The sequence below is a fragment of the Amphimedon queenslandica genome, unplaced genomic scaffold (genome assembly GCF_000090795.2).
Source record: "Amphimedon queenslandica unplaced genomic scaffold, v1.1 AMPQUscaffold_13484, whole genome shotgun sequence".
NCBI classification, from domain to species: Eukaryota; Metazoa; Porifera; class Demospongiae; order Haplosclerida; family Niphatidae; genus Amphimedon; species Amphimedon queenslandica.
Window position 1 is genome coordinate 399,750 of NW_003546280.1, and position 24,759 is coordinate 424,508.

The following is a 24,759-nucleotide window of genomic DNA, read 5'->3' on the forward strand; positions in this document are numbered from 1 at the left end:
TAACTCCGGAAAACTTATTAGTTTTGCTCCGTATACTTTAAACCGCTCATTAATTAGAACAATCACTCATGGCTCGAATCTCGGCTCAAGGTATTTGTTCTTAGGCGAGCCTTTCTCCATTTCTTTCTGCTGTAAAGACTTGTCATGGCGATTGCCCCACACTACTGGAATCAGAGAGTGACTGAAAAGTGAGAGAGAATCAGTATTAGCAATTGCTATATTTTATTTAAATTATTTAAAACATTTTTCTATCAAAATGCTAATTTCCATCAAATATTCCAACAATACTAACACTGTTTTTAACCTGTACATGCATAGCAGGAACTGGGTTTCATTTTTAGTGTGGGAGGGGCTACTTAAAGGAGGTGTAAACTGTAAATATAGTACATAACAGTATGTCTGTTGCATTTGACAAAAATAATAATTATAAAGATTTTTAAAATTATATATATATACATGTATATATATATATATATACGTATAAACGGGTATATATTAGCAGTAGATATGTAAATATTACGATCATTGTTATTATGATTATTATTCTTGTTGTCCTTATTATAATAATAATTATTATTGTAGTCATTCTGATGATGGTGATAGCTGTAGTAAGAGCAGTCATGATGAAGAGGAGGAGGGGAAACCAACCGAAGGACTCCTCAGGCAATCCATATTGAGGAAACCTGACTTTAAAGGAGAGAGAGTAGGAGGAGGGGCTCCCCTCTTTAAAAAGACGCCTCATAGTGGCTCTGATTATCAACCAACCAGCGAAGAAGAAGAAGAAGAAATAGAGGAGGAGGAGGAGGAGGAGGAGGAAGCTTCTTGTAGTAGCAGCAGCAGCTTTAGTGAGAGGAAAGGGACAGGAAAGAAGAAAAGAGGCAGAGCTAAATTTGGTAGCTCTTCTGGTTCGTCTTCGGGAGATGACAGCCACTCGAAGCCTTCTAAGACTTCTTTCCCCGTCAAAATGGACGTCAAGAAGTTTTACTCCCTTTCATCTACGTCGAGTTTCCGGCATAACTTGACGCCTTCGGCTAATTGTTTTTATAAAGTGAACTCCAGCAACTCGGAACCGCAGGAGAGAAGGAGAGATGAGGCAAAGGATAGCCACTCTAGCTATAATTCGTATCAGAGAGAAGCTGCAAGGAATATTAAGTATGATTTTGATAGTGAAAGCGAAGGAAGTGATTCAGAACTGGAGGAGAGAGGAGGGGGAGGGACTAAGAAGACGAAGAATAGCAAGTTTTATACTGCGAGGGACAGTGACTCTGATTTTGAGGTTAGATACATATACAATGTACATACGTACATATACAATGTACATGTACATTGTTTTATGTTATGCACATTAAACTCTCTCTCTCTCTCTTTTTCTCATGTTACAATTGGATAAATTCCTTTTTATTTTATTGCATGTATGAGCTTGTGCATTTAGATTGTCAATTGCATGTACATGTAATCACAGTATTATTTATTTATTTAATTCTCATGTACATGTACATGTACGTGTATAGATATCAGATGCTGGAGGTGATGAGTATGATGATGACATTATGAGTTTTGGCAGTGACAGTTTAGTGGAGGAGAGCAGTTCTGATGGATACACACCATACACCTCAAGGAGAGGAGGAGGAGGGAGATCTAGGAAGAAGAAACAGGTACAGCCATTACATAATTATAATTATTGTACATGAACACTAGCAGTAATATATTACATGGATCAAGAGCATGTACATGTACATGTATATTTGTATGCATATGTACATGCATGGGCATGCTCTATGTACATTGTATGTTTACATGTATGATACTTGAGTTAATGGATGTACTTGCTCTATATTCTCCTCTCCCCACTCTCCCTCTCTCTCTCTCACTCTCTTTCTCTTTCTCTCCCTCTCCCTCCTCTCTCCCTCTCTCTCTCTCTCCCTCTCTCTCTGTCTTTATAGTGGTCTGATGATGATTTTGGTCGAATGAGAAAGAGACAGCAAACAGTGAGGGCTACATTACTAGAGTAGATAGGGAGAGAGAGGGAGAGAGAGAGGTACTAAATGTTTTTAAATTTTATTCTGTTTCTTTAAAAGCTCTTCAGCGGTGATGAGAGTGATTCAGATTACGATCCCGGCAGAGGAAAGAAGAGCAGAGGAAGAGGAACAAGAGTGAAGAGAAAGAGGAAGAGAGGAGAGAGTGATTATGATGATGATCTTGATGAAGAGTATGATGGATATACTAGAACTACTGGTAGACAAAGAGAGCATATTAGGTATGTACATGTACATGTACAACACTCTCTTAGACTTTAGATGTACTGTACATCTGCAGCCTCTCAATTTTTTCTTTCTTTCTCTCTCTCCCTCTCTCTCTCTCTCTCTCTCTCTTCCTCTCTCTCTCTCCCTGCAGTTATAAAGAGTCATCAGTTGAAGCTGAAGGTGATAATAAAGTGGCTGCAGGTGATGGAGTTTTAGCACCAGAAGAAGATAATAGAGAAAAAATTGATCGAGTAAGACAATAATCATCAATAATGATTATGATTATAATTTTTAAAATAGATTTTGTTTAAAAGGCTTGGGCCAGCTAGCGGTAATCAAATCATTAATGCTATTGATTTATCAATATTAATATTTTCACTAGAAACTGGTAGAACCTGTTATTCTCTACCTGTCCCTCATCCTAATGGACGAGAAGGAGGAGGAGGAGGTGAGGGTGAGGATGGCGAGAAACTTGTTGTACAGTATCTAGTAAAATGGTTGGGCTGGTCACATCTTCATAACACTTGGGAAACAGGTACAGTTATGACTTATGATACATCTAATTTGAATGGAGTCATCTCTCCTTCTCTCTTTCTCTCCTTCTCCCTGCCCTTTCCCTCATACCAGAGGCATCTTTGCTAAAAGCTAATGTCAAAGGAATGAAAAGATTACAGAATTACATTAAAAAAGAAGAAGAGAGAGAAGAATGGTAAATGTTCATGTACATGCACAGTATAGTGCAATTACTGCATGTATTCAATTTTTACTGATAAAGGGAGGAGAGAGCTAATCCTGAGGACTTAGAGTACAGCAAGATACAACAAGAACTGAATGAAAGATTACTAGATCAATTTAAAGAAGTGGAAAGAGTTATTGGTAAATACATGTACACACACTCTCAACTGTTACTTGTATGTCTATACAGGTATTAATGTAGTAGTATTATTATTTTTTTATTCCATGAAATATTACATTCTACACAACTTTGCATGACGTACATGTATTATTAAAAAATAAGATGGGATAGAGAGAGAAACAACCAAATACATGTACATGTATGTAGGTTTTGTTTCATTTTATTTTATTTATATTAGATGCTCGTAGAACGGAGGAAGGCTCGGGCCAGGAGTACCTCTGTAAGTGGAAGGGTTTGCCGTACTCGGAGTGCACCTGGGAAGACGGGGAGCTACTGACCGACCTCTATCAACAAGAGATTGATGATTACATGTACAGGAATGAGTCTGACTGTGTACCATGTAGATCAGCTAAAGTACATACATACATCATACACTGTAAATGCATGATACAATGTATGCACCTTATATGGACAATAACTAGAAAGAATGTAAAACATTAAAGGGGCACAGCCTTGTAGATTAGTAGCTGCTGAAAAAGCAGAATCTCTACCTTTATATATGTGCATGACAGTGTACACAGTGTATGTGTGTTTGTTTTATTGTTTGTGTGTTCTTGTTTTTGTGTGGCAGGTATTAAGATCAAGGCCAAAGTTCTCAGTTTTTAAGGAGCAGCCCTCATTTATTGGAGGAGGGAATGAGCAGCTCCAGTTGAGAGACTATCAGCTTGATGGGGTCAACTGGCTCGTGAGCTCATGGTGCAAGTAAGTATATAGTCCTCTTTAATGTCTTTAAAGTTCCTTCAAAATTTGGCCAAAGACCATGTACATGTACATGTATGGACTAGCTATAAACATATGCAAAGAACTTAAATATATTTACATGTGTGCATATACATGTACATGCATGTCAATGCATCAATGTACATGTACATGTACACCTGCATCATTCTCTCTCTCTCTCTCTCTGATTTTCTATACATGTAGGAATAATTCAGTGATACTAGCTGATGAAATGGGTCTAGGAAAGACGATACAGACGATATCGTTTCTTTCGTCTCTTTTCCACATTTACAATCTCTATGGTCCATACCTTGTCGTGGTTCCGCTCTCTACCTTACCCTCTTGGCAGAGGGAGTTTTCCCTATGGGCTCCCAGTATGAACACACTGGTGTACATCGGTGACGTTACTAGTAGGAAAATGGTACGTTGGTCTATGATACATAGAAATATTGGTGGGAGTTGAATTTGGTGGTTTGCAATTGGCAGATTTTATATTGGCCATCTGTATTATTGATATTAATTTATTTACTTCATTTGTTTGTTTGTTTTTTATTAGATTCAGGATACTGAATGGGCTCATGCTAACGGCAATATCAAATTCAATGTTGTCATCACGACTTACGAAATATTGTTAAAAGACAAAGTATGTACTGTACATGTATACATGCACTTGCTTAATGATTCTTACCTTTATCTCTCTCCCCCCCCCCCTCTCTCTCTCTCTCTCTCTCTCTCTCTCTCTCCCTCTCCCTCTCTGCTGTACATGTATAGGATTTCTTAGGTGATGTTAGTTGGGCTGTCTTGGTTGTCGATGAAGCTCACAGACTAAAGAATGACGACTCCCTCCTCTATAAGACGCTTAACATGTTTCATACTAACCACAGGCTCCTAGTGACTGGCACTCCACTGCAGAACTCACTGAAGGAGCTCTGGTCACTTATCCATTTTATAATGAAAGACAAGTCAGTGACATTTACAGCATATGCATCTGTATATGATAGTACATCAGCATATATAGATACCTCCATTTAACAGACAGCACCTATAGTGTACATTCCTTACTGTATGAAATAACCTCCACATAGAGAACATGTTTATTTATTTTCATGTATTGCATGTCACGACTAATTGCTTTGTTACATGTACATGTACATGTAACAATTACTAATATAATTAAACGTTTATTTGTTCTCTCCCTTTACTCTCCTACCCCTCCTCTCCCTCCCCCAGGTTCCCCAGTTGGGAGGAGTTTGAAGAGGAGCACAAGGCGTATCACGAGGGAGACACCTCCAACCTCTCCTCACTACACCAGCAGCTCGAGCCCTACCTACTGAGGAGGATTAAAAAAGACGTTGAAAAATCACTTCCTTCAAAAGTAAAAATGATTAAATAAATTAGATACAATATGCTTCAAATCTTTAAATCTCTTCCTACAGGTGGAACAGATCCTCCGTGTAGAGATGTCATCAGTACAGAAGCAGTATTATAGGTATGGGGGATTGATAAGGAGAGGGTGTGTGGGTGTGTGTGTTTTAGTCATCTTTCTCTTGATTTTTTTCCAGGTGGATACTTACTAGGAATTATAAAGCATTGAGTAAAGGTGTGAAGGGAAGCATAACCGGTTTCATAAACGTGTTAATGGAGTTAAAGAAATGCTGTAATCACGTGTACATTGTTCGGACACCAGACACACCTGAAGTTAAGGATCCTTTACAGGTAAATAGATGAATTTAAATTACAGTGTACAGGCTGGGTTCTACCTAGAAAAAAAAATTAGAGGTGGTTGGAGATTAATGTTGTTCCTTTTAAACTTATGTATGCCATACTAGTAGACTACTTTATGTATGGTTATTAGTATTAATTACATGGTTGGTCTAAGTGATAAACTGGTTGGTTCATCTGTTGATGTGGTTGTCCCGACCACCCCGGCCACCATAGGCAGAACTATGAGTGTAATAGGAGAAGGTGATAAGAATAAACTTTCAACAATATATAATAAACTTGGGGTTGCTTTGAAGCTACAATGTACATGTAGATTATGTACATGTAGATCTACATGTACATTAAAATTACTTTCATATTCTTTCTCTTTCTTTCCCTCAGTCTCTCCTCAGAGGAAGTGGTAAGCTCTACTTACTGGATAAGCTCCTGGTCAGGTTGAAAGAGAAAGGACATCGTGTCCTCATATTCTCACAGATGGTCCGTATGCTGGACATACTCGCCGAGTACATGAAATTTAGACACTTCCTCTACCAAGTAAGACTAAGGCAGGGTATTTTGACAAAAATCATGAGGAGAGAATTCTCCATTTTAATAATTTTTTCTGATACGTATACATGTTTTTATGTTGTGTAGTAAGTTTGAGCTGATTCCGATCAAGTTTGGATTTTTTATGAATTTTTAAAGTTGCTTGAAAATCGGGCCAAAGTCCCTGTACTATAGTACAGGGTCATTGGCCATATTTCATCAAAAATGAAAATTAAAGAATTCTCCATTTTTATAATTTTTTTGATACATATACATTTTCTTATGTTGTGTAGAAAGTTTGAGCAGATTCCGATCAAATTTGGATTTTTTATAAATTTTTAAAGTTGCTCCAAATCAGCTCATGAAGCATATGCTGTTACTTACTCACTCGGCATATGCTTTGGATTCTAATCTTACTTTCCCCTCCAGAGATTAGATGGATCCATAACTGGCCAGCAGCGGAAAGAGTCCATCGATCACTTCAACGCTGAGGGCTCTCAAGACTTCTGCTTCCTTCTCTCAACAAGAGCCGGTGGACTCGGAGTCAACCTTGCTACTGCAGATACTGTCGTCATATTTGATTCGGATTGGAACCCACAGAATGACCTCCAAGCTCAAGCCAGAGCACACCGCATTGGTCAGACCAAGCAAGTACGTACATGTATGTACTAATTTTAAATTGTATTTATTATTAATTTTGATAAAAGTTTCTAAATGTTAAATTTTACATCAGCCCGTTTAGTTAGAGTCTACACTGTACCTACATGTACATGTACTGTATGTACATGTAGCTGAAATTTTAACAAGTTCACTTTATTGCACTTTGTTCTCTTTTTCCCCCTCTCCTTCCTGCCCCAGGTTAACATATATAGGTTTGTTACGCGTAACAGTGTAGAGGAGGACATCATTGAGAGAGCCAAGCGTAAGATGGTTCTCGATCATTTGGTAATTCAAAGGATGGACACGACAGGGAGGACCATACTATCACATACAACCAGCGATCAAGGAAGGTAAATACTGTACATGTAAATGAAAAATTAATAATTATACATGTACATGTACATCTACATGTATATAATGAATGTACACATGTACATGTAGATGTCATTGTTGAATAACCATATCTGTATGAATTATTAATGCCAGAAGTCTGTCTCTGTTTGTTCATGCAATATTAAGCAGACATGTACATTAGGGTACGTGTGTACATGTACATGTATGTACGAGAGATGAGGAAAAGGGAGGGGAGGGAGGGGAAGGGAGGGGAGCCAGCGACAAGTTGTTATTATTTTTGGTGTGTCGTTTAATTGGTAATTACTACTTGTTCCCCTCTAATGTATTCAAGAAAAATGTCTGGGTTTATTTATACAGACAAGACAATGAGACTTGAATTATAACAAATAACCTAATAATAATAGCAATTATTTATATTATAATAATAATAATTTCGCATTGCATACGTCATGTATCAGACATTTACAAAATTACCAATTATTATTTATTTACTTATTATTATTATTTCATAAACCACACAATTAAATTTATAATTGGGACACTTCCTCATCAGTTTATAACAAATAAACTTAGATGTTCTAGTTCTCGGCACTCATATGTTTCCTCAATATTCTCGCTGTTCCTAATAGAGCTGTCTTCTGTTATTATTATTATTATCATCATTGTTATTATTATTATTATTATTGTTGTTGTTATTATTACAAGACAAAAAAGAAAGGAAAAGATAAAAGAAAATTTATTATTAAATGTATTTATTTATAATGCTAATAGAAACGTCCCTTTTGATAAAGATGAATTGACAGCGATATTAAAATTCGGAGCTGAGGATTTATTCAAAGAGGACGACAAAGAAGAAGACAAAGACTTAAAGGTACCGTCACATGACCTCTTACATGACAGGAAGTGACACACCCCCTTCAACAGGAAATGGATATAGATGAAATATTAAAACGAGCAGAAACACAAGAAATATCAGGAGAAGAGTCGGCCACAGCCCACGAGCTCTTGTCCCAGTTTAAAGTCGCTAGTTTTGCAATGGGGGAAGAGGAACTGGGCGGAGACTTCTCCGATAATGAAGGAAGGAGAATGTCCGTTAGTACTGAAAGTAAACCACACCCACTTTAATTAATGGTAATTGTAATTTTAAAAATTTTTATGTAGCTACTCCTCATAAAATCGGTCGTAATAAGGATTGGGATGAAATTATTCCGGAGTCTTATCGCTCACAAATGGAAGAAGAAGAGAAGGAGAGAGAGCAGCTTCAGCTTTACCTACCACCAAGACAAAGAACAGTGAGGGTAAGATGGAGAGAGGGAAAGAGATTCATATCATGATCAATAGTCGGCATATAATTTATGAGAAGTTTTTTAAAATTTGGCAATTGGAGAGCGGCCATTTTGAGTCACAAATTTACAAAATCAAAAGCCATCAAGCATTAAAAATTAAGCATTTCATTCAATAAAATTTTAGTCCCTCCTAAATTATCAGCTATTTGGTGTGTCTCTCACAGAACTATTACGAAGATAAGGACCAACAGGTTCAATCAGGATCACTACCCAAGCAATCAGCCAAAGAAACCCGCTCCTCCAATGCTCGTAGACACAAGAAGTCCCATGGTGGCGAGCCGACGCCGGTCACTGGTATACTGGTCACTAGAGAGGTCACTGGTTATAATAATAACGAGATTAGACGATTTGTTAACAGCTACTTAAAGTTTCCACTGCCACAAACTAGGTACTGTACCACCTACAATGTACATGTAATCTTACTATGAATGTACATGTCATATGTTTCAGCAATCAATTCATAAATTTAAAAAAATTTAAAAAAACTTAAATTAGTGCATGCAAAGTTGCAAATACATTTGCAACTTTGGAGCCATTTCTTGTAAAAAAGTATGGACTACAATCTTTGCTTTTTGTACAAAACTTGGCTACCATTTATAATGGCAAAGTTGCAAATACATTTGAATTGTTAAATTCGACTTTATGTTTTTAATTTTTAGGTTAGAGGAAATTGCTGTTGATAGTGAATTACAAGAGAAGTCATTGTCAGAACTGCAACATCTTGCAAAGCTCCTTCATGATGGCTGCCAGGAAGCTTGTGACTTGTACCAGCAACTGTTAGCAGGTAACACTAATAATAGGATAATGATGTACATGTACATTTATTATATTAATTATTGTAATAGCAGGAATTGATGCAATGATTGGCAGATTAATTTTATATAATTAGCTACATGTATGTGTCATTGAGCATGCATTTGCTCAGAATAAAGCAAAATGGTTGTGAATTTGCCAATTGCCCCAAAATTAAACTCATGCAGCCAATTTTTCCTGCTATTATAGTATATTTATTATGATAATTTAAAGCACAATACTTGCAGCTCACAGATATTCATTGGCCCAGTTTAATTTTATTATTTTTTAGAGTGTTCAGAAGGTACTAGTCCTCCTCATCCTCCCACGCTGAAGCTAGGAGGCGTGTCCATACCAGCTCAGAATGTCCTTGAGAAAGAGACTGACCTAAACACTCTAGCACAATACATACCGACTGATTTTCAAGCTAGGAAGAGGTACATGTACACGATTGATATTGTTATTATTTAATTATTGGGTAAGCTGCAGTGTGCATGGAGGTAATTAAGTCATGATTATGTTGCTTGATCAATGACTGTGCATGCATAGTGTTTTGTCAAAAATGACTAGGAGAGAAATCTCCATTTTTATAATTTTTTCTGATACATATACATGTTCTTATGTTGTGTAGAAAGTTTGAGTTGATTCTGATCAAAATTAATCTTTTTATGAATTTTTAAAGTTGCTCCAAAATCGGGCCAAAGTCTCTGTACTATAGTACAGTGTCTTGGGCCAAATTTCACCAAAAATGACTAGGAGAGAATTCTCAATTTTTATAAGTTTTCCTGATGCATATATATGTTCTTATATTGTGTAGAAAGTTTGAGTTGATTCCGGCCAAAATTGGATTTTTTACGAATTTTTAAAGTTGCTCAAAAATTGGATAAAAGTAGACAAATTTTGTCAAAAATGAAAAGAAGATAAATCTCCATTTCTATAATTTTTCCTAATCTATAATATTCCATATACATGTACATTTTCTTATGTTGCGTAGAAGGTTCGATTCAACTTGAAACTTTGCCAGTGATTCTTTATTTTTTCATGTTACATGTACATGTACATGTGATTATTCATTCCTAATACACATAGGTTTAGACTAGTTACCAAGGTACCACTGAAGCAGGTTACATGGGCCGGAGTGAAGTGGTCGTCAGTTGACGATTCTAAACTATTAGTTGGTGTCTATCAGTATGGACTAGGTAACTGGGAGTGTATTAAAGATGATCCTAACATTGGCCTCAGTAAAAAGGTAAGTACACACATGTACATGCATGTACATGTACGTGTACAGTATAGCTGGTTTTTTTTTATATGGGAGATTTTGGTGAATTTAGTATTTTGATGGATACCATACAAAAGGAAAATTTGGCGAATTGCTAAATTTTGGACGATTGGCGAATTTTAATTTGACGAATTTGTGGCCATGTGCTATTGAGCATGCGCATAATGGCTCAAAATGGCAAATTTTTATTTTGGCGAATGGCTATCAAAACGCCAAATTCGCCAAATTTAACTACCTCCAAAATTTCCTTCCATACGGATAGTTTTAAAATTTATGCTGATGCTCAATAGCACATTGTTTAATTATGTATTGTTGTGTCTTTTGCTTTGTATGGCTTTATCTGGCATGCCTAATGTGTTACTAGTCATGGTTTCATTCCAGATACTGCCAGCCAACAGACAGTTGAAACCACAGGTCCAGCACCTGAAGACAAGAGTTAATTTTTTATTGAAATCACTAAGGAAGGACTCAATGCACAATGTAAGATTATCAGTGAAGTAATATGATGTATACACATGTGGATTGTAAGATGGAGGACGGGCAGTTTGATTGAGTGTACATGTACATGTATGTGAATTAGTAGAAAGTTCTTCATGTAGATGTACATATAAATTACATGTAATTGATACCATTATTATCATCATTATAGGCTACTAGTAAGAAAAAACAGGCCAGTAAGAGAACCAGGGACAGAGAAGCTGATGCCAAAGGAACACATAAACTTTCAAAATACTTTGCCAGTGATAAAAGCAAAGGACACAACAGTAAAAGAAAAAGAACTAAAACGTCAGAGACAGAGTCGGAAGAGGAGGAGGAAGAGGAACAAGAAGATGAGGAAGAGGAAGAGGAGGAGGAGAGTGACGATGATTTTGTTGATGATTGGAAGAGAAAGAAATCGAAAAGACGGAAAACAGCTCCAGCAGCAACAAAACAATTAGCTAGAAAAAGAGGAGGAGGAGGAGCTACCACTTCTAAAACTAAACCAGCCAGCAAAGGAAAGACAGAGACTCAGAGAAAGTCTAGAGCAACCAGCAAAAGAACTAGCTCTTCGCAAGCAAACGGACAGAATAAATCAAGGAGGAAAGGAAAGAGAGGAGAGGGGGAGAGAGAGGGAGAAGTGAGCGATTCGTATATTGTTAGTGATTATGAGCTTGATGAAGAGATATTCGTGAAGGTATAATGATCATTTTTGTTATTGTTTTATAATGGTATCTTTGAAGTGCAAGTCATTGTTAAAACCGGTCAAGAAATGTCTGATGCAGCTGCCTCCAACACCTGGTGGCGACACTGCTCATGAACAAGTATATAATAATAATAATTATTATTTATTTATTTATTTATTGTTGTAGACTGTCATTGAGATCGGGGATCATATTAGCACTTGCTTGACTGCATTCACAGACACTGATGCTGTCAATGAATGGAGAAGGTTAGAAGCTCTCTAATTTTCTCTCTTATCTCTCTTAAGCCCAACATACACTAGGCAACATTTGTGGTTACTTTAATCTTGTAAGCAACATGTTGCCTAGTACATGTTGGCTTTATTTCTCTCCCTGCTCTCTCTTCCTTCTATTTTTTTCTATAAATCACCTCAGTACTACTTAAACTATACTTTTCCTTTTAGTAACCTGTGGATATTTGTTGCCAAGTTTACAGCTGTTTCTGGTAGAACACTGTTCAACGTTTATAGGAATTTAAAAAATATCACCTAATATACACATGCAACGACTTTATTATTATTATTATTATTATCTCCTTCAATATTCTCTCCTGCGTCTCTATAAATAACATAATTATTATTATTTCTAACACATGATTGAATTATAAATAAAAAGATAAAAATATTAATTATCTATTCATTTTTATAAATAATATTATTAAATTCATTAAAATAATGTGACGTCAGCTGAGCGTGGTGCAATCTGATTGGTCAGAGTATCCTCATTAACACGTGTACAGACTCAAAAACTTAACCGTGGTTGCCAGTTGTACTGTCAGAGAAAAAAGAGGTGGAAAATGGTTCGTTCTTTGTTCTTCTTGGCCTGTCTGGTCTTCCTTGCTTTTGCAGACGAAGAAGATGACCCTGGTGATGTCATAGTGTTGGATGACTCCAACTTTGCCGAAGGAGTCAATGTTGATCTCATTTTGGTCGAGTTTTATGCTCCATGGTAAATAAACAATACCCTATCCTGGTATGCTCTCACTTCTTTTGTTAGGTGTGGCCATTGCAAACGTCTTGCTCCTGAATATAAACAAGCAGCCACACTATTGAAACAAAGTGACCCACCAGTTCCACTGGCAAAGGTGCAGCATAAATTATGTATATACATGTATAAATTGTGGGTAAAAATATTGTGTATAGTGGGAAAATTACCAACGACTTACTTCTTGTCCTAGTACACACAATTGAAAGTTTGTTTAGCAAATTTTATTTAATGCAGAAAAGTTTTTTCCCTTAAAAATTTCATTAATTTCCACATTTGTTGTAATTACGTGTACATTAGCAACAATTGCTAATCTGTAAGCGTGATTTCTGTTAGACTGATGCTATTATTTTGTTTGTGCACACATTTTGTCTGTGTGTTAGGTTGACTGCCCTGCTAATACTGCTATATGCAACAAGTATGGAGTCTCTGGCTATCCTACACTCAAGATATTCAGAAATGGCGAAATCAGCTCCGACTATAATGGACCAAGATCAGCACGTGAGTAAAGGGAAGGGAGGAGGAGGAGGAGGAGGAGGCAGAGAGGAAAGTAGAAGGAAATAAAGGAAGAAAATGAAACATATTTTATTGTTATTTTTATTATTATACCAGCTGGTATTGTTTCTTACATGGAAAAACAAAGTGGACCCAGCTCTAAAGGTTAGTAACAACAACAACAACAACAAAAATAACAACGATAATATATTTTATTTCTAATTTATTTAGAACTTGGGTCTGTACAAGATTTGAAGAATTTCATTGATAGTGACGAACATACAGTCATTGGTATGTGACTTACTAATCTCTCCCTACTCTTTCCCTTTCTGTTTGTAGGGTTCTTCACTGGTGACGACAGCAAACTGAGGACAGCCTTCATGTCAACTGCTAACTCGATGAGAGAGGATTTCAAATTCGCTCACACGACGGCATCAGAAGTACTAGAGGAATATGGATACTCGGAGTAAAAGGGACTTACTTAGTATTCCTATTTTATTTATTTTTATATTTTTATTGTAGTCAGGTAGCTATATTCCAGCCTCCTTACATGGTAACGAAATTGGATCCGTCGCCATTTGTGTATGAAGGAGATGCTACTGCTAGTGCACTGAGAGAATTCATTGAATCAGAGCAGTAAGTGATAATCTACAGTCATTATTGCTATTGTATTACTGGTTTGCTACAGTATGGGTATTGCTGGTGTAAGATCTACTGATGACGTGAAGTTTTATGACGAGAAGCCGCTCTGTGTTGTGTATTATGATGTCGACTATACTAAGAATCCTAAAGGTATAAGAGAGAGTGTGTGAAAAGGTCTCATTTTTGTTTATTTTTTTAGGTACAAACTATTGGCGTAACAGGTAAGTAACCAGGCATGTGATATTTCGTTACATTGATGTTCTTACTAATTTATGAAAAAACATAATGTTTCAGTAATTACACATGTAGCTCTAAAAGAATCCCCCAAAATAATTATCATCAGAGCTTCCCACAATGTATGTACACAGTACAGTAACATTTGGAGCAACTTTAAAAAATTCATAAAAAATTCAAATTTGATTGGAATCAGCTCAAAATTGAAAAACAGCATAAGAACATGTATGTGTATCAGAAAAAAAATATAAAGATGGAGAATTCTCTCCTAGCCATTTTTGGTGAAATTCGGCCTGTGACCAAAGGCTATAGCCTTAGGTCTTGAGCCAAATTTTGCCAAAAATGGCTAGGAGAGAATTTTTCATTTTTATATTTTTTCCTGATACACATACATGTTCTTATGCTGTTTTTCAATTTTGAGCAAATTCCGATCAAATCTGGATTTTTTATGAATTTTAAACTGCTCAAAAATTGGGCCAGCAACCAAAGGCTTATAGTCATTGGCACAATTTTTGAGCAACTTGGCAATCCACTGACAAGAAGCTACATGATCACTGTGCCAAAATCCTGTGGGCAACCCTGATCATTATTTATTATCATTATTAAATTAGGGTTATTAAGGTTGCTAAGCAGTTTGCTGATGATGGAGTTCACTTTGCCGTGTCCGATAATGAAGATTTCAGAAATGAAGTCGAAGCACTGGGACTCACTGGCAAAGAACCAACTGCTGGTATTTATGATGCTAAGGGAAAATACGCCATGTCAAAGGACTTCAGTGTTGACTCACTGAAGGAATTTGTGCAGGACTACCTGGATGGGAAACTTGAGCCTCATATTAAATCGGAACCTGTTCCTGCTGATAATACAGGACCCGTTACAGTGAGGAATTGGGATTTTAGCTTACATTGAATAATTGCTATCTTAAATATAATATTCACTTTCATTTCTACCTCTCTCTCTCTCTCTCTCACTGCTGTCTTTCCTTTTGCTCTCTCACTCACTCCTTCTCCTCTTTCCTCGTTAGGTTGTTGTTGGTAAGAATTTTGATGAAATTGTAAACGATGATTCCAAAGATGTCCTGATTGAATTCTATGCCCCATGGTGTGGCCATTGTAAAGCACTTGCACCTAAATATGACGAATTAGGAGACAAAGTAACATTAATAATATTTAAATTTTGAATAAATGTATTTATTATTTACCAGCTAAAAGGTGATACCAATATTGTCATTGCTAAAACTGATGCCACTGCTAATGATTATCCACCACAGTTTCAAGTCCAAGGGTAAGTGAGAGAAAGTTAATAGCAGTAATAATGAGTTAATAAGCTCTATTGTTTCATGTTAATTGTCATGTTATATTTTTTCTTCCTCATACTATAGATATCCTACCATTTTTTGGGTACCAGCTGGCAATAAATCCAACCCACAAAGATATGAAGTAATAATAATATTTTACTTGTGTATGTATATGCATTTATTAATGGTCCCTCTTTTCTCTCAGGGTGGTAGAGAAGTCTCTGATTTCTTAAAGTTCATTAAAGACAATGCTACCAATAAACCTGTTAAGGTTGAAGGAGAGAAAAGCAAGAAAAAGAAGAAGGAGCTGTAATGAACTATTGTTTTGCATCTTTTTTTGTAACAATTAAAAAATTTAATAATGAGGCAACAATGCATTGCATACAGCTGCTATTAACAAGAGTACATGATATACTCCTGCTCTTATTTATTGTAGTAAAAGTTTTGCAGATGATCAGGCTTGTTTTTTTTTTAATAATAAGAAAATAAGTGATAAGATTTTTTATTTACGTAGTACCGTATCTAAATGTCTAGTTTCTAATTATCAATATTTCAAGGGGTGGTCGCTCAATGGCTACCAGAAGAACGGGTAAGAAAAGAACAACATAAATGCTTTAATGAATACTTTCTTCTCTTCCCCACACAAAACAGGAGGTCTAGTCCAGCGGGCGAATGCCAGTACCAGTGGCAGTGGATCCAGTAGGGGTGCCTCTGCGTATGAGGGTCCATCAAGTAGTGATGGAGGGGCCAGCGGTGGTGCTACTCCTGATGCTGATATCCCTGGACAAAAGGACTACGATGAAGATGAGAGCGGAGACAGTAAGAGCATGAGGATGACACTAATGGAGGAGGTCCTACTACTGGGTCTCAAAGATAGAGAAGTGAGAATATTCTGAAGCAACATGAAATTTCAATAAAAATAATTATTATATTGTGTATAATAATTATTGTACATGATTCTTTAATTTAAGACGATGCTATTTGTGGCAATATTTTAATTTTTTTCATTAATTTTACTTGGCTGTGTTTTCGATTTCATACAGTTCAACATTGTGCCTATTTTTAGCTGTTAACGACATCATCATTCTATTATTATTATTGTTACTATATTTAGGGTTACACGTCATTTTGGAATGACTGTATATCGTCTGGCCTACGTGGTTGTATGATGGTTGAACTTGCTCTGAGAGGAAGGATAGAACTAGAGAAGCAAGGAATGAGACGGAAATCACTGTTGTACAGAAAGGTAAATAATATTAATATTTCTTTATAATGATTGTCCCCTGATTGTCCTCGCTCTTTCAGCATCATTGTTGTAAATTTTTTATACTTGTACAGTAGTATTAACTTCTGATATTTACTTGTTGTTGTTGTTGTTGTTGTTGTTATTATTGTTAGGTGTTACTAAAGAGCCCTGCACCAACTGGTGATGTATTATTAGACGAGGCCCTGAGACACATTAAAGAAACAAGTCCACCGGACAATGTCCAGTCATGGATTGAGTTACTTAGTGGTAAGAAGTGATGATATCATGTTTTGGTTATTAGTTGATTCTAGTACAGCTTAGCCAAAATTTTAAATTAATTGAGGCCGAATGAGTATTCATCATTTACTGTCTTGCCAATTTGTTTATTTTATTGTCTCCGTTGTGTTTGTGTGTTTGTTTTTTGTTGTAAAGAAATGAAAAGTTATAATCTTTCTCCTTTTCGTTTCTTTCAGGTGAGACTTGGAATCCACTCAATCTTCGTTATCAGATACGCAACGTTCGCGAGCGAATAGCAAAGAACCTTGTAGAGAAAGGGATCCTCACCACGGAGAAGCAAAGCTTTGTCGTCTTTGACATGACGACTCACCCCCTAACTGACACCACTTCAAAGCAAAGACTCGTGAAGAAAGTCCAAGAATCTGTACTCACCAAGTGGGTGAACGAAACCAGTCGAATGGACAAACGGAGTCTTGCGCTAATAATCCTGGCCCATGCTTCTGATGTGCTTGAGAATGCGTTTGCGTCTCTGCAAGATGACGATTACGACATGGCGATGAAAAGAGTTAGACAGCTCCTTGATGCCGACCCTGATGAGGAAGCACAGAAGAGCGGGGGAGGGGCAGCAGAGATGATATGGGCTGTTGCATCAGCTTTTCTCAAATAAAAAAAGATTCTCTCTCTCTTTGTACACTAATATTAATAATAAAGGCAACGTCTATAGGAAAAAAATAACAAAATTAATAATGACAATAACAGTAATTAATTAATTATTATTATTATTATTTTAAAATTAATTAATTTTTGTGTAATAGTTTCCACGTGGGTAGGGCATTAATTGGAATAAAGCTGAGAAATTGCGAGAATTATGTCATCACGTCTTTTCTACTTCTCTCTTGTCGTTAGAGAGACTAATGGTCGGGTGTGCTGGTCTAAGAGAAGATTATTGGCAACCAGTCGGTGTTTAGTATGTAGTACTAACGAGAAAAAACAATCAAAACGTTTAGTGAGTATAATTATACATATTATATACATACTGTATTGTAGATTATATATATATAGTCAGTTCTCACTGTTGATATACATAATAAATTGCTTGATTAATTACAGTATAGTTGATAATTTTTGGAAGGGAGACTATCTTAGACAATTTGTGAAAATTAAATTTCACCATTTTGAACCGTTATGCACATGTTCAATGACGCATGGCTATAAATTTGCCAACTTAAATAACTCACCATACGCTAATTCTTTAAAATTACCAGCTATAATATACCTGTTACTCCTACAGCAATTTATTTATAATTATTTATTATTGTTATGTTCAATCAAGGGCACCCCATATATCATATTACGGTACGAGAGCAATGGAAAGGGAAATGACAAGACTCCTCCTCCTTCTCCTGATGGCGGAGTCTTTAGAACATTTATTGATAATTTGAGGAAGAATTTAGAGAAAAATAAAGAAATGCAAGAGAACTTGAAGGCATTTGAGGAAGAGAGGGACCGTATTGTAAAAAATGATGCAGTTAAACTGTTTAAAGAGAAATTATCAGGAACACAAGTATGTCAATCTATTGCACAAAGTGACATGTACATAATGTACTTTCTGTGTTGCTCTTTCTCTCCCTCTCTCTTTATTCTCTTTCTTTGTAGCAATGGTTGATTACTGTTACTCTTAAAAGTGTGGATTACACTAGAGCTGGTTTAACATCTTTTAGAAAATCTGTCAGTCAAGTGAGTTTGATTGCTATTATAAAAGTACACGTGTTCTTATCTTGTGTAGCAAGTTTGAGCTAATTCCGATCGAATTTGGATTTTTTATGAATTTTTAAAGTTACATGCATGTGTACTTTAAATGCCATGTACTGTATTGTAGTGCTTGTCAGCTCATGAAGCTCATGCTGTTTAGCTCACTTAGCATGCTTTGTGGTAAACCCTACTCCTCATACATGTACATATAGCTTTATGTTCACACTATGATTTTTGTGTTTATAATGCTAGTTGTTTGGTAAATTTTCTGAATCAGAAGTTGGAAAACAAAGTCACAGGGTCACACGAGAGGTAAGAAATACATATACATGTACATGTATATATACTGTACATGTACATGTATCTTTGCTTAGTGTTATTATACATGTACATGTATGTATATGTACATGTACAATGTACATTGTATCAAACCTGTAGGTGGGTAAGAAAGCTCAAGAAACTGCCGAGAGGTTATCTGGTCAAGCTGAAGCCATTGGCAAAACTGAAATCTACAAAACCGTCTCAAAAGTAAGTACATGTACATGTACATGTTCCTAATAAATTATGCATGTATATTTAAATGTACATGCATTATGTGTGTGTGTATTTCATTTAGGGTGCAGAGACAGTAAAGGAAGATTTATTAGATGACATTATCAAGGAATCAGGACCATACAAACCACCAGGTGATTATCCTAGCTAAAGAGCGCCACTCTCATTACTCCCACTCTCTCTCTGTTACTATTTTTAGAACAAATTCTAAAGAGAAGTGAGAGGAGCAGTTATACTGATCAGGAACAACAAGCTACAGCTGCTAATGTTATACAGCCTGACGAGTATGTACATGTACATGTACAGATTAATGTACAATTTAATGTTTTGTTTGTATTTTTTAGTGAAACTAAAGATGTTATTGTGACAAGGACATCAAAATTGAAAGAGAAATGGGACAAATTCAGAGAAAATAATCCAATCTCCAACAGTGAGTGCATGTTGTTCATATTATCCAAATGTTATTCCTTCAATTTTTGTGTGTCTCTCTTTCTCTCAGTGATGTATGGTTTACGGATGCGTTATGACGAAAGCGATAATATACTAATAAGAGCATCAAGAACTGTGACAGATAAAATATCCTTTGGTAATAATATTGAATAATTGTTAAAGTATTATTTTTATTGATAGAGGGTATGAGCCAGCAGTCAGATTTATCACTGACACTGGCTGAGATACATAAAGTTGATCCGTCCTTTGATAAAGAAGTGTTTATCAGTGAGTGTAAGAATGACATTATTCCTACCATACTGGAGGCATTCCTTCAAGGGAAGGTAGACATATTGAAGGATTGGTGCCACGAAGCAGTAAGTAAAATAATGTATTATTTATGCATATTTTGTGGCAATTATTAATTTTTGTAAGGCTTTTAATGTACTTTCTGCTATCATAAAGCAAAAGGAAGGAGACAAGAGTGTATCTAAAGTTCTTGAAGTTCACAATGTTGATGTAAGATGAGAGTTTTTTTTATTTTACATTCTTAATAACTCAAAAATTTCTACTCTTATAATGCTATACTTGACAATAAAATGCAATAAAAATTTGAGCAAGGACCATGTAACGTGTAGCAATTTCTTTTATTAAACAGATATTGGGTGGAAAAGTTTTAGACCAAGGCCCAGTTATGATACTCACCTTCACTGCACAACAAGTCACAACTAAAACAGAAGATTCATCAATTGATGTAAGTACAGGTATTACATGTACAGTAGTGTTATCATTATAATTTATTATTAGGAGACACTAGAGAACATAATGTATGTGTGGGCATTGTGTAGAGATCAAAGTATTTATGATCCAAAAGTTGCATGGAGGATAATGGAATTTGGAATACAGGCGTCTGGCAGATTATTAGTATAATGAATGATCTTTGAAGAATCTTATGTGTATAATTGTATATAAAAGTATATTATTTTTGTTGTTTTTGTCATACTTTTTCTGTATGAGTATAGTATATGGTAGCATCATTACTCACTCAATGTCACAAAATGTGTATTTATATAAATACAATTAAGTTAATCGTTCCATTCTATGGTGTAATGTCTTATTTATTTTAACAAAAATTTATCTAATCAGTGAAAAATGATGTCTAAAGTCTTATTCTTTATCAATGTTAAATGGCTCGATCTCTATTTCTCCACAATCTTCAATGGTCACATCTTTGACCGGCTTATCGTTTGATCCTGTCTCTGTGTTCTCCACTTGTGTCACAACATCCTAAAATACAATAACTATTATGAATCAGGTCTCATGTACATAATAAAATAACAAAGACATGTACATGTATCTAGCAAGCTGGTCGTCTTATTCACACGTCCATAAACAAAGTACATAACCACTCTAATGATTAATAATAATTACAGACTGTGGGTTAAGGCTATCATACGCCATCAAACTTGTTTCATGAAAAATCTTTTATACAGGAGTCAATGGAGTCTGAAACATGTTTCACGAAGTAAAAAATTTTCAACTTTATGAAACACGTTTCAGGCTCCATTGACTCCTGTATAAAAGATGGTTCATGAAACAAGTTTGATGGTGTATGATAGCCTTTATTCATACAACAGAAGAATGGTAGGTAGATGTTTGTTTTATGTGGTTTACTAAAGCAGTGCAGCTGTTGGCTTTATAGAGTACCATACCCTCTATTTACTCAATGCTATGAATACACTACACATACTGTACACATAATGTAGTACTGGTATTGTTCCTTTGTTCTCTTACCATTCCACTGAGTACTTTTCCAAAGACAACATGGCGTCCGTCCAACCAACTGGTCTTTACTGTTGTGATGAAGAACTGTGACCCGTTGGTGTCCTTGCCAGCATTAGCCATGCTTAGCCAGCCGGGTCCAAGGTGCTTCAATTTAAAGTTCTCATCAGGGAACTTATCGCCATAAATACTCTTACCTAGTGGGGAAAAGGAATAATTATTTTATTATTGGTTTGTACCTCCAGTTCCATCTCCTTTAGTAAAGTCTCCTCCCTGTATCATGAAACTTTTGATGACACGGTGAAACTTGCTGCCTTTGTAACCAAAACCTTTCTGCAAAAATAAATGCAGAATTTTAATAATTATAATTATTATCTTTATTTTGTAGTACCGTGTGTTTAGATAGTTGAACAAAGTTATCAACAGTCTTTGGTACTGTCTTGCCAAACAAGCCAATCTCAACCCGACCTACATTTTCACCTCCAATTGCAATATCAAAATAAACCTAACACAATTCACTTGATAATTGTCTGTAATATCTTGCTCATACTTTGTTAGTTACAAGTGGACCCTTTGCAGAAAGTACAGAGGATATTATTCCAACCAACAACAGGCACAAGACACTGACAAGAGCAGCTTTCATCTTAAAGCTCAGCGCCACTCTCAATTGTCAATTGACTTGCAATGACTTTTTGAAACCGGACCCTCCTTTAGGCGGGGATTTCTATTGCGCATGCGTAGTGGATTTCATTTCTTTTTTTTACAGTCGGGTGGCCAAGCAACCGGAAGTCCATATAAATTGTGTATAAACCTATTTCTAGTTCATTTGCGCAACTGCGTGGGTGGTAGCGTACATAGACACATAGAAACTTGAATAGAATCAGAGGACTATCACAGCAGTGGACTTGCCACAATGAGAGATAAAGTGCTTGATCAATAGAGCACATCATTTATGAAAACAGCAAATCTATGCTGTTTTTTGGGGAACTTACAGCTAATTTTTAACACAATAATTCTATTTGTTAGAAAAATATTCCTACACAAGAAATACTTATAAAACTACAATTATCTTGTAAAGACACCTTTTAAGCACTACATACCAAAATTTCATAATTGCACTCCAAAGAATACTGAAGTTATAATTTTTTCATTGTTAAGTATAACTAAATTGATTAAAATTTATTATTAAAATTGTAATAAATCATGATATCTTTAGCCAGGAAGAAGATAATTGGAATCAATGTCTATATCCTCACAATAACCTTCATCTATAATGCCAAAATAGCCAACCAGGTACTTAACACAGTTCAAATGAGTACAAATATGAATTGAAATTGCGGCTGTCATGAAAGCTCAAGATATCTGCCAAATACAGGTATAAAGAAAGTTAAAAACCAGTGCAATAACTACAATATACATATATATCAAGAATTATAAGTTATACTTATGGATAAAACAATGCTACACACATACAAACACATAGCTAGGCTACTTGTTGGGACCTTTCATTTGTTAGAAAAGTGTTCCCTTTTCTCCTACAGCAATGAAACTTCTGCAGAATAACAGGTATCTATAATACTAATAAACTACCTTGTAACTGTGATTGCATTAGCTCTATTTTACAAGTTATAGAATTTAATATGATTTTTGTGTCAGCCATTTTTAATCCTTACAGTGGAAATAAGCGCCTGAAACACGAACAGTTCTTGATTATAAATGTAGAAGATCAGTTATCTACATCTTTATCCAATGCTAAAGGTGCAAAGAACATCAAAGCAACTGTAGACTTCTTAGTTTTGACATAAATAATCAAAATAGAGAAGAGGTACTACCACACCAAAAGCCAGCCATTTTGACAAAAACGACTTAAAACGTCACTTCCGGTTTGCAATAGATTTTGGTGTTTGGCCACCCGACTGTTAAGTTTACTTTAGAAGTACATGGACTATAGATGCATGCGAAGGTAATTGGTCCATAGTTGGTCATGTCAATCATCATACTGTTATTAACAACCATTGTCAGCCAAGTGAGCCAGCTGTACTTCTGTTATACGTGGGTGACTGGGTGCTTGCAAAATCGGTATCGGTGCCTACTGTTGGTACTTGCGAATAATGGCAGGGAATTTTCGGGCTCATCCAAGATATTTTCTCAATTTTCTGCAGCAGCCACCCCCCTATCAGCCTCTAATTTTCCTGCAGGTATACCATGGATTTACTCCAATCCGAATGATCTGTCCTCATTGCCAGAATCAACTGATGACAAACTTGTCTTATCAGTAATCATCATATTCTATTGGTGCTCCTTGCTATTGGTGTTACTTTGTTCAAATTTGACTTCCTGGGATGCCTGAGTATGCTGCTCTTTATCTTGGCTCTTTTGATAAGTGGATTCAAAGCAATCATTCATATTTGTCCTTTTGATCCAGACTATTAACTTTTTTATAATTTACCTGTATTCGTTAAAATTACCGTGTGATTTGTCAATCGGAGGCATTCTCTATTGCGCATGCGCTTTTGGATCAATTCAAGCCCCACCTATCTGTCAGACTCAGTGAACTTATTCTTGAACATTGGGACACAAAACTTTTAAAGATCTGAAGATTATGTCAGACAAGGAGCCTCTTCTTCAGCAGCCATCAACTGCTCCTCCTCCCCAGTACGACTATCAGCCTCCTCCACAACAGCAGCAGGCCGGAGGTTATGGCGGTACTCCGCAGTACCCTCAACCTGCTTACCCCCCACCGCCCCAGCCTGGTTATCCACCTCCCCAAGCCCCTCCATACCCTCAGGCTGGCTACCAACCTCACCCTCACGTGTACCAGCCACCTCATACAGTCGCTATGGGGACTCAGGCCATGTACTTTGGCTCTTCTCCAATTCAAATGGTTTGCCCTCACTGTCAGACTCAAATGATGACAAATGTATCTTATGAGGCTGGTACCATGACCTGGCTCGCTGTTGGGTTCTTTTTCATACTTGGTTTCTTTGTGCTTATCAGTTGGTGTCTCTGCTGGTTGCCTCTTATGATGGACGGGCTTAAAGATATAGTCCACACTTGCCCCAACTGCAATCATGTCGTAGGCACTAATAGGAGGATGTAGGGGAAAGAGTGTGTGACTTGTGTGGCTGGTATATTTTATGTTGCTTTATAACTCATCTTAAAGTACTTTTATAAACAATACTGTATTGTGTTTATTTTTTCGTAAAATTTCCGTTTAATTTTATTATCTCCGTATACTATGGACACGTGGAATCACATGGCAAGCAATGACTTTTAAGACTAAAATATTTTTTAAATATGACACATAATTATCTTTATTTTACTCTCTT

General features: G+C 36.1%; 6 protein-coding genes across 6 annotated transcripts; 5 read left to right on the forward strand and 1 right to left on the reverse strand.

Annotated features, from left to right (window-relative positions):
- Positions 1–44: 44 nt before the first annotated feature.
- Positions 45–12,408, forward strand: LOC100638251 (chromodomain-helicase-DNA-binding protein 1-like). The gene is made up of 33 exons (XM_019994023.1): positions 45–188; positions 583–1,276; positions 1,512–1,655; positions 1,944–1,988; positions 2,079–2,257; positions 2,395–2,494; positions 2,544–2,574; positions 2,626–2,778; positions 2,871–2,952; positions 3,019–3,119; positions 3,338–3,513; positions 3,731–3,861; positions 4,084–4,300; positions 4,436–4,522; positions 4,651–4,841; positions 5,110–5,254; positions 5,316–5,368; positions 5,442–5,595; positions 5,983–6,135; positions 6,556–6,777; positions 6,985–7,136; positions 7,912–8,011; positions 8,065–8,245; positions 8,302–8,438; positions 8,651–8,874; positions 9,146–9,270; positions 9,571–9,715; positions 10,368–10,527; positions 10,942–11,040; positions 11,210–11,734; positions 11,781–11,861; positions 11,910–11,989; positions 12,185–12,408. Exons 1-33 carry the CDS (start codon positions 145–147, stop codon positions 12,270–12,272), a joined length of 5,199 nt encoding a protein of 1,732 aa, XP_019849582.1. The 5' UTR covers positions 45–144; the 3' UTR covers positions 12,273–12,408.
- Positions 12,409–12,508: 100 nt separating this feature from the next.
- Positions 12,509–15,791, forward strand: LOC100638379 (protein disulfide-isomerase A3-like). The gene is made up of 14 exons (XM_003384818.3): positions 12,509–12,728; positions 12,777–12,864; positions 13,148–13,265; positions 13,377–13,424; positions 13,491–13,550; positions 13,599–13,725; positions 13,782–13,895; positions 13,948–14,051; positions 14,101–14,122; positions 14,747–15,014; positions 15,160–15,288; positions 15,340–15,419; positions 15,517–15,574; positions 15,638–15,791. Exons 1-14 carry the CDS (start codon positions 12,577–12,579, stop codon positions 15,743–15,745), a joined length of 1,476 nt encoding a protein of 491 aa, XP_003384866.1. The 5' UTR covers positions 12,509–12,576; the 3' UTR covers positions 15,746–15,791.
- A 147-nt stretch (positions 15,792–15,938) lies between these two features.
- Positions 15,939–17,659, forward strand: LOC100638505 (Golgi phosphoprotein 3-like). The gene is made up of 5 exons (XM_003384819.3): positions 15,939–16,021; positions 16,084–16,313; positions 16,547–16,678; positions 16,831–16,945; positions 17,152–17,659. The coding sequence occupies exons 1-5, from the start codon at positions 16,003–16,005 to the stop codon at positions 17,580–17,582; spliced, it is 927 nt and encodes a 308-aa protein (XP_003384867.1). The 5' UTR covers positions 15,939–16,002; the 3' UTR covers positions 17,583–17,659.
- Positions 17,660–17,739: 80 nt separating this feature from the next.
- LOC100638633 (mitochondrial import inner membrane translocase subunit TIM44-like) lies at positions 17,740–20,692 on the forward strand. The gene is made up of 13 exons (XM_003384820.3): positions 17,740–17,921; positions 18,249–18,479; positions 18,572–18,652; positions 18,920–18,979; positions 19,106–19,195; positions 19,284–19,353; positions 19,419–19,503; positions 19,564–19,649; positions 19,719–19,805; positions 19,850–20,025; positions 20,084–20,167; positions 20,307–20,402; positions 20,456–20,692. Exons 1-13 carry the CDS (start codon positions 17,784–17,786, stop codon positions 20,576–20,578), a joined length of 1,407 nt encoding a protein of 468 aa, XP_003384868.1. The 5' UTR covers positions 17,740–17,783; the 3' UTR covers positions 20,579–20,692.
- Positions 20,693–20,728: 36 nt separating this feature from the next.
- Positions 20,729–22,137, reverse strand: LOC100633079 (peptidyl-prolyl cis-trans isomerase B-like). Its single transcript, XM_003384776.3, has 5 exons — positions 21,981–22,137; positions 21,822–21,935; positions 21,670–21,763; positions 21,443–21,627; positions 20,729–20,935 (listed from the first exon to the last, which is right to left on the reverse strand). The coding sequence occupies exons 1-5, from the start codon at positions 22,071–22,073 to the stop codon at positions 20,816–20,818; spliced, it is 606 nt and encodes a 201-aa protein (XP_003384824.1). The 5' UTR covers positions 22,074–22,137; the 3' UTR covers positions 20,729–20,815.
- A 1,838-nt stretch (positions 22,138–23,975) lies between these two features.
- Positions 23,976–24,653, forward strand: LOC105311963 (cell death-inducing p53-target protein 1 homolog). The gene has a single exon (XM_011404222.2). The coding sequence runs from the start codon at positions 24,033–24,035 to the stop codon at positions 24,528–24,530; it is 498 nt and encodes a 165-aa protein (XP_011402524.1). The 5' UTR covers positions 23,976–24,032; the 3' UTR covers positions 24,531–24,653.
- The last annotated feature ends 106 nt before the right edge of the window (positions 24,654–24,759 follow it).

Excerpts from the sequence above, each read along its gene's own strand:
- LOC100638251 (XM_019994023.1), top strand. The coding sequence starts at position 145 with ATGGCGATTGCCCCACACTACTGGAATCAGAGAGTGACTGAAAA. Across the intron at positions 4,523-4,650 it reads AAATATTGTTAAAAGACAAA|GATTTCTTAGGTGATGTTAG; the intron begins GTATGTACTGTA and ends GTACATGTATAG. Across the intron at positions 7,137-7,911 it reads ACAACCAGCGATCAAGGAAG|AAACGTCCCTTTTGATAAAG; the intron begins GTAAATACTGTA and ends TAATGCTAATAG.
- LOC100638633 (XM_003384820.3), top strand. The coding sequence starts at position 17,784 with ATGTCATCACGTCTTTTCTACTTCTCTCTTGTCGTTAGAGAGACTAAT. Across the intron at positions 17,922-18,248 it reads AAAAACAATCAAAACGTTTA|GGCACCCCATATATCATATT; the intron begins GTGAGTATAATT and ends TGTTCAATCAAG. Across the intron at positions 18,653-18,919 it reads TTAGAAAATCTGTCAGTCAA|TTGTTTGGTAAATTTTCTGA; the intron begins GTGAGTTTGATT and ends TTATAATGCTAG.
- LOC105311963 (XM_011404222.2), top strand. The coding sequence starts at position 24,033 with ATGTCAGACAAGGAGCCTCTTCTTCAGCAGCCATCAACTGCTCCTCCT.
- LOC100638379 (XM_003384818.3), top strand. The coding sequence starts at position 12,577 with ATGGTTCGTTCTTTGTTCTTCTTGGCCTGTCTGGTCTTCCTTGCTTTT. Across the intron at positions 12,729-12,776 it reads GTCGAGTTTTATGCTCCATG|GTGTGGCCATTGCAAACGTC; the intron begins GTAAATAAACAA and ends TTCTTTTGTTAG. Across the intron at positions 13,896-13,947 it reads GAATTCATTGAATCAGAGCA|TATGGGTATTGCTGGTGTAA; the intron begins GTAAGTGATAAT and ends GGTTTGCTACAG.
- LOC100638505 (XM_003384819.3), top strand. Across the intron at positions 16,679-16,830 it reads AATCACTGTTGTACAGAAAG|GTGTTACTAAAGAGCCCTGC; the intron begins GTAAATAATATT and ends TATTATTGTTAG. Across the intron at positions 16,946-17,151 it reads ATGGATTGAGTTACTTAGTG|GTGAGACTTGGAATCCACTC; the intron begins GTAAGAAGTGAT and ends CGTTTCTTTCAG.
- LOC100633079 (XM_003384776.3), bottom strand. The coding sequence starts at position 22,073 with ATGAAAGCTGCTCTTGTCAGTGTCTTGTGCCTGTTGTTGGTTGGAATA. Across the intron at positions 21,628-21,669 it reads TAAAGGAGATGGAACTGGAG|GTAAGAGTATTTATGGCGAT; the intron begins GTACAAACCAAT and ends TTTCCCCACTAG. Across the intron at positions 20,936-21,442 it reads GAAAAGTACTCAGTGGAATG|GATGTTGTGACACAAGTGGA; the intron begins GTAAGAGAACAA and ends ATTGTATTTTAG.